The 6,944-nt window shown below is 42.6% G+C and overlaps 1 protein-coding gene across 1 annotated transcript; it reads left to right on the top strand.

The window, feature by feature from the left end:
* The first annotated feature begins 1,279 nt into the window (after positions 1 to 1,279).
* Positions 1,280 to 5,812, top strand: LOC147444776 (glucose-1-phosphate adenylyltransferase small subunit 1, chloroplastic/amyloplastic-like). The gene is made up of 9 exons (XM_086527315.1): positions 1,280 to 1,706; positions 3,182 to 3,478; positions 3,588 to 3,857; positions 3,967 to 4,146; positions 4,249 to 4,352; positions 4,460 to 4,571; positions 4,749 to 4,847; positions 4,988 to 5,107; positions 5,204 to 5,812. The coding sequence occupies exons 1-9, from the start codon at positions 1,437 to 1,439 to the stop codon at positions 5,318 to 5,320; spliced, it is 1,569 nt and encodes a 522-aa protein (XP_086383441.1). The 5' UTR covers positions 1,280 to 1,436; the 3' UTR covers positions 5,321 to 5,812.
* Positions 5,813 to 6,944: the final 1,132 nt, after the last annotated feature.

The following is a 6,944-nucleotide window of genomic DNA, read 5'->3' as shown; positions in this document are numbered from 1 at the left end:
GGCTTGAGACTTAATGTACATTCTTTACTAAGTTAATACCACACTATCACTCAAAATTATAAGCATGAAAAAAAAAGAATGAAGCTTACAAAACTCTTTAAAACTAACGCATAAAAAATACTTTAAACGTGGGAAACACATTTTGAGTCGAAACTTGCCTTGAAAAAAGACGACAAAATATAACAAGATTTAGAGTGATCGCCAACAAATGTTTCAAATTATGATCTAAAAGTCCAAATTGATTGTTTGCCCCTATTTTCTTCGGTTAGGAAAAATGATTTTTGCAATCCCTGAGGGATGCAATGTGCATTGTGCATCAACCTTCAAGATGTCTATAGTCTACTCAGTACTGTCTACCCCAAATTCCAAGTTTGAACTTTAAAGACAAGTCAGAAAAAAAAAAACACTACGAGTCACTATTTACAACTTATAAGTTTCACTTACAAGTTAGTCATATGCTCTCCGTCATCAAGTGTGAAGCAGCATTGCAGTGTCGAATCAACTCGAGACGAGGGAATCCCAAGCAAGGTGGGCATCGGGTGTGTGAGCTCATGCAGGTCGCAATGCAAATACCGCCACCGTAGCTCTGCCAGTAAGCAAGTCGTAGGCTATAGCTCAAGCAAGTCAGAGACGCAGCTGGTTTACAGCCATGGAGTCTGCACGGTGAAAAGTAGCGCTGCAGCTTGTACTGTGTAGCAGCACGAGCCTCGGACCGTGTGGCGTGGACGATGGCAAGGCTTGCCGCCTTAGGCGACACGAAACGCGCAGTGACTCGTGAATCGTGAGCAGATAACGAAAGCCTAAAGCCTGGCTAAATGGCTGACTTGTCATTTTTGAAGTTTTAGGGATTTGTGCATCATGCACATTGCACGGTACATGCGTTCACACGTTCACATGGCCAAAGTTCAAACTTAGTTCAAAGGTCACAACTCATTGCTCACTGCTCAAGCCTCACGAGTCACAATATCATCAAACTACAAACCATCCTAAAGAACTTGTAAAATTTAATTCTTGTTTTTGAAGGGCAACATGATGGCGGGCCCTTCTAATGACGGCGGGCCCTTCTAATGACGGATCGGAGCAATTTTCTTCCTTCACAATTGAAGGGAAACTTCAACTTTATCCCTTCAAATGCCCTTCCTACACAGGTTAACAGCCATCTGAAGGGCAGAAGGGCGTCAAAAACTATCGCTGAAATTTTTAATTTCAAACGTGAAAAAAGGAAGCCATATCCTTTCCTCGTGACGAAGTGGGAACATTCCTCAACTATCCTGGGAACCAGCCAACTTTTGAAAGTCGCGAGTTCTACATCCACCTCTCGTCTCCATATCCACCTTCACCAGTACTCCTCCATGAGAATGTCGTTCTCTATTGCCCTCTAAGCTCCCTTCTTTGTCTGCTCCTCGGCGTATTAAGAGAGCGGAAGGGGCTCAGGCATGGCCGCAGCCGCTGCCCGCAACCTCCTTGTACCAAATGAAAGCAAGCAGCAGCTTCCCGCAGCTTCGTCGACTCTCACGAGGCCCACATTCTTGCGTGGGCCTTCAATTAGCTTTGCTTCCTGCGGTTCATTCTCCTCTTCAATCTCGCTTCCAGGTGCTGCCCCAAGAAGCGTTCGGAAGAACAGGAATGGTACCTTCCTTGTCTCTCCTCGTGCGGTTTCTGATTCTCGCAATGATGAGGCCTGCCTCGAACCTGATGCTGGAAGCGTATGTATCTCCCATCTTTCCCTGCGTAATGATTTAGAATTGATTGTGAATTACATTCATGCTTGTCTTCAAGTATATGAGAGTGGACGCCCTCTCCAGCTGTGGCTGAAGGTGCATTTTGTTACGGCATCATTGATGGAAGTACATAAGCAGTTCTACGAGTTATATTTTCTGGTCATCATAGTTAGTTCATGGGGATGTTGAAAGTTTATTTGGCAGAAGACTATTCAGAGCTCTGCAATCTGGCGGCACTGCAAAGTACGTACAATGTGAGTCAAGGATTTGAAAGTGGGAGCTTAAAATGTGATTCTAGCTCTTAAATCTGACATTGGCCGCTTGGCGTGGCTCTGCCCGCAGACAGAATGGACATTTCTCAATGTATGTTGCTAACACAACATTGAAGATAGCACACACCTGGAATATTGCTCCATTGTGGGAAATAATGGATGCATGATGCTTGTAAACAGAGCCCACTTCAATATTCTCTGAGTAGTGGTTTAAATTTGTCAGCTGTCATGAGCTATCTATACTATGCCTTGCCACTGTCAGCTAGGGTTCTTTCAGGAATTTGGATTCGAGCCTTGGCCCTTCTCAGTCAAGTGTGGTGCAAAGCTGCAATTTTACCATGGTTATTGGGGTGTATTGTAGACAGTTCATTTCTTATGTATTTTCTGTGTCTGTAACTTGGGCCCCATTTCACTTGTATTCATGGGAATCATGTGACATGTTTCAGAAAATATGAAGGGTGAAAAGTATAAAAGGCTTTTGCTCGATTGGGTGAAATGCACGTTGTTCAGTCAGAAATTTACCATCATCTCACCCAGAAATTTACTGTCCAATGTTTTCATTTGATACCAGATTAAAAGAATAATCTCAATGATGAAACATTTTGGCATCACAGTGATGCTGTATCTTTGTGTGGAGAGGTGGGTTTCGATGACATTAATGGGGGTATCATAGGATTCCACATTATGGAGCTTGATGATGTCCACTGTGTGGCTACTTTTTTTGTAGGTAAATTTTGGGCTTTTCCTCAGATTTATTAGTTGTATGCCCCGACTGTAGGAAGGTAACTGTTGGGCAAGGAAAGTCAGGAGTTTGATAACTCACATTGGCTCATCTTGGGATGATATGTACTTGCAACGGGTTTGGGACCTGGTTGATGTACATCTTTCTTACTAATAAAATTGGGCACAGCTATCGAATTTCAGAATGCAGTCTAGGCTGTGTAGCTTTCAAAACCCGTGTAAAGTTTAAGACTCTGATGGAAGCTCACATGAAAGATCTTGGCATGAGTCGGTGAAGGTGCCTTTTTTCCTGAGGGTTCTCTTGGTCATCTTCAAAGTCTTAGCTATGATTTTGACAAGTGATTTATGTGTATGTAATTTGGAGTTGAGACCAGTATCTCAAATGCATTTTCCTTGAGTAGTTTTGTTCTGGAAAAGTATATTCATGAGTTCGTTTCTTTGCTGTAGAGTGTGATGAGCATAATTCTTGGAGGCGGAGCAGGAACCAGGCTGTACCCCCTTACAAAGAAAAGAGCAAAGCCTGCAGTTCCTCTTGGCGCCAATTACCGTTTAATTGACATCCCCGTTAGTAATTGCATCAATAGCAACATTCGCAAAATTTATGTCCTCACTCAGTTCAACTCTGCATCACTTAATAGACATCTGTCCCGTGCGTACTCCAGTAACATGGGAGGCTACAAGTATGAAGGATTTGTGGAGGTTCTTGCTGCTCAGCAGAGCCCTGAAAATCCCAACTGGTTTCAGGTGTGTTGAGTCTGGCTTATTTTCAGTTCCTGAGTGTACTGAGTGTAATGATGTCAGCAGATTGTGTTTTATGCTAGATCTCTCCAAAAAACTTATTTGTTATTTGTAGGGCACAGCTGATGCTGTTCGACAGTATCTTTGGCTGTTCGAGGAACAAAATGTCATGGAGTTCTTGATATTAGCAGGAGATCATCTGTACAGGATGGATTACCAAAAATTTATTCAGGTCCATAGAGAGACCAATGCTGACATCACAGTTGCAGCTTTGCCAATGGATGAGAAGAGGGCGACTGCTTTTGGGCTGATGAAGATTGATTCAGAAGGTCGTATTGTGGAATTTGCAGAAAAGCCTAAGGGAGAATATCTGAGGGCGATGAAGGTTGTGTGTGTGTTCATTTCCATGTTCTCTTGTGCATGTATATTTATGTCCCTGTCTTTCAGGATCATGATGTGAAGGGTTGTGTGACTCAATGATCCGATTGGAACAGGTAGATACTACCATTTTAGGCTTGGACGAGGAGAGGGCAAAAGAACTCCCTTACATAGCTAGTATGGGAATCTATGTCATGAGTAGAGATGCCATGATTAAGCTTTTGCGAGACGACTTTCCACAAGCTAATGATTTTGGAAGTGAGGTCATTCCAGGTGCCACTTCGCTTGGTATGAGGGTATGCGCTTTTGTTTTTGCCATACACTGGGACATGTTTGCCTTTGATCTGACTGTGACTATTCTTTATTTTCATTTTTTCATGAAAATTTTCCCTTCACAGGTACAAGCTTACCTGTATGATGGTTATTGGGAAGATATTGGAACCATTGAGGCATTCTACAATGCCAATCTAGGCATAACCAAAAAACCTGTTCCCGACTTCAGGTAACAGATAGCTACTAGTACTGAAATAGGGCTTACTTCTTAGCTGGACAATCTGAACATAAGGTGCTATGTTTGTTTTACTATTCCAACTAAGGTTTTATGGCCAGTTTCTACGACCGTTCTTCTCCTATCTACACACAAGCTCGATTCTTACCTCCCTCGAAGATGATTGATGCAGATGTCACTGACAGTGTAATAGGGGAAGGATGTGTCATTAAGGTACAGTATAATGTATCGATCCCTCTTATGAGAGTATGGTAACTGGAGGTATGCCCATGCTAATGTCACTGCAACTTGTTCATCCTTGTGCAGGCATACAGAAGTGTAAATGCATGTGTGTCTCTTTCACATGCTTTCTATTTTACATGGTCTAAACCAGTTTCCAATATCTAGCAGAATTGTAGAATACATCATTCAGTTGTTGGCCTACGCTCCTGGATTGCAGAAGGTGCAGTCATTGAAGATGCACTATTAATGGGTGCTGATTACTATGAGGTATGGCACCTACCACATAAGTGTTCGTATCATTTACATCTGTTTGTTGTGCGAAAGGCCATTAGAGGAATGGCTTTAAACAAATAGCATTACAAAAAGAAAATCTTACCTTGCTTGCTTGATTTTGCTTGATATGCAAGACGGACGAGCAACGGCAGTCGGTTACGGCCAAGGGGGGAGTCCCTGTGGGCATCGGGCGCAATGCTCACATCAGAAAGGCTATCATTGACAAAAATGCACGGATAGGAGAGAACGTGAAGGTAACGATTTGTTCACATGATGGACTGGAATGTAAGGTGCAAAGGCTTGTCAAAGGTTGAAAATTTGAATGTTGGATATTCGGATGTTTTGCTCAGATAATCAATCGAGAAGATGTGCAGGAAGCAGCCAGGGAAACAGATGGGTATTTTATTAAGTCAGGGATTGTAACTGTCATCAAAGATGCTGTCATTCCATCAGGGATGGTGATTTGAATGTTGGGGTTCTGTGAGGTGAGGAAATTTATGTGGAGCCAGGGGAATTGGAGGAGTCCAAGAGAGTGCTGGTGGTGCTTGTAGCTGGACCGCCTCTGCATCATGAGGGTTTGAGATGTCTCTCAGCTTGAGAGTCTCCCACAAGGCTCGTATCGAACAAAGGATTAGAGTGCTGTTCTTTCTTGTACTTTAATTTTTCCATACTCAGTATGTCTATAGATATAGCCTAGGAGCTGAATTTTGAAAGGAGCTTTGAGTAAAGGAGTAGATCATCAGACGAGAGAATATGGGCAGATATCTTTTTGCAGAAAAATTGTACCTTCTCAGCCAAAATCAACAATTTCTTTGGCAAAATTTTGTGAGGTGTGCTGTGGATTGATGGGGTGGTTAAGGGTAGTTAAACCTCTATGCTTTCGTAGCCCACTTTTACAGGAAATTTCACCTAGCCGACATTGTCTTTTTGCAACTCTCTAAGCAATTCTTTGGCTTTCCTATTGGTACCACAGAAAAGAAGAAAACAGAAAAAGGCTCTATGTTCACCTTATGTTCATTACTTTTTATAAGTGAATTATTTCCTCGGTCTGTCAAGTCTCGACGATTTGAAAACTGTGTCTTCTATATTAGAAATGTTACCTCTAATGTCAGCTCTAGGTATTCTATTGGTGTCAGCCAGCTACCTAGCTCTAGACAAGTGAAGAGGCTATTCTGAAACAAACTTGTTTGTCCCTTGTTGAGAGGCTCTTTTGCTCACCTCACTCCATATGAATGGAGCAAGGCTTGGCTATATTTGTTTTGGTGACCAAAAGCGTGTGATTAATTGTAGAGCATTAGTAAAATTTCAAGGGAGAAAATTCTGGATAAGGAGAAGTTGTCTAAAGAGAACTATCTATCACCCAAGTGTGGTAGATTGCTTATCCGAGTTCGCGATGATGTGAAAAGTCGTCTTCGCCTTCTCATGTATTGGTCGACACTCTAAAACCTTTTCAAGAATTCTGTGCTTCTATGTATCAACCTTCATTCGTTTGTAACTGGGAGATGGAAGCAACCAGTGGCTATTACAAGAATTTGTTTGGGTGACCCTATGGAAGAGGCCATTCAAAAACGCAAAGAAGAAATGAGCAAGTCCATGAGCAAGATCAATCGCCACATCCTAGGTACTATTAATGCACTCGACGTGTGCGTGGCGGCACAAGAAAACACGATACACACACTTGAGGATCGTGTGAAGGCCCAAGATGAGGAAATCGCACTACTCAAGAAAGAGCTTATAGAGGTGCTACGTAGAATGCCCTTGAAAAGGGAGAGCTTCAACCCTCAGTAATTGAAGAGCTTAACACAATTAAAGAACAAGTGCAGGCCATCAAAGAAGGTGGGGAGCTCGAGATTGTCAAGAAAGGAAAGGGCAAGGAAATAACTCCCACCCCCATACCAACCATCATTAACTTGACACTAGAAGAGGAGCAAAGGAGATGTGTGCGGTCCTTACACTGAAGGATATGTGGCCTCAGAGACCAAGATAATGTGGATGAAGAGGTGAAAAAACTAATGACTTTGGTGGGGGTTAACGAGCAGACGCATACGAGGGCTTGGAGAGTGGGCAATAAGAAAAGTGGGAGCAATGGAG

This window comes from Adiantum capillus-veneris, chromosome 13 (genome assembly GCF_014529385.1).
Source record: "Adiantum capillus-veneris isolate H3 chromosome 13, ASM1452938v2, whole genome shotgun sequence".
In the NCBI taxonomy this organism is placed as follows: Eukaryota; Viridiplantae; Streptophyta; class Polypodiopsida; order Polypodiales; family Pteridaceae; genus Adiantum; species Adiantum capillus-veneris.
This window is presented reverse-complemented; position numbering and strand designations above follow the sequence as displayed.

Coding starts and splice junctions, on each gene's coding strand:
- LOC147444776 (XM_086527315.1), top strand. CDS start 1,437: ATGGCCGCAGCCGCTGCCCGCAACCTCCTTGTACCAAATGAAAGCAAG. Junction 3,858..3,966: donor AATATCTGAGGGCGATGAAG/GTTGTGTGTGTG, acceptor CGATTGGAACAG/GTAGATACTACCATTTTAGG. Junction 4,353..4,459: donor AAACCTGTTCCCGACTTCAG/GTAACAGATAGC, acceptor TTTTATGGCCAG/TTTCTACGACCGTTCTTCTC.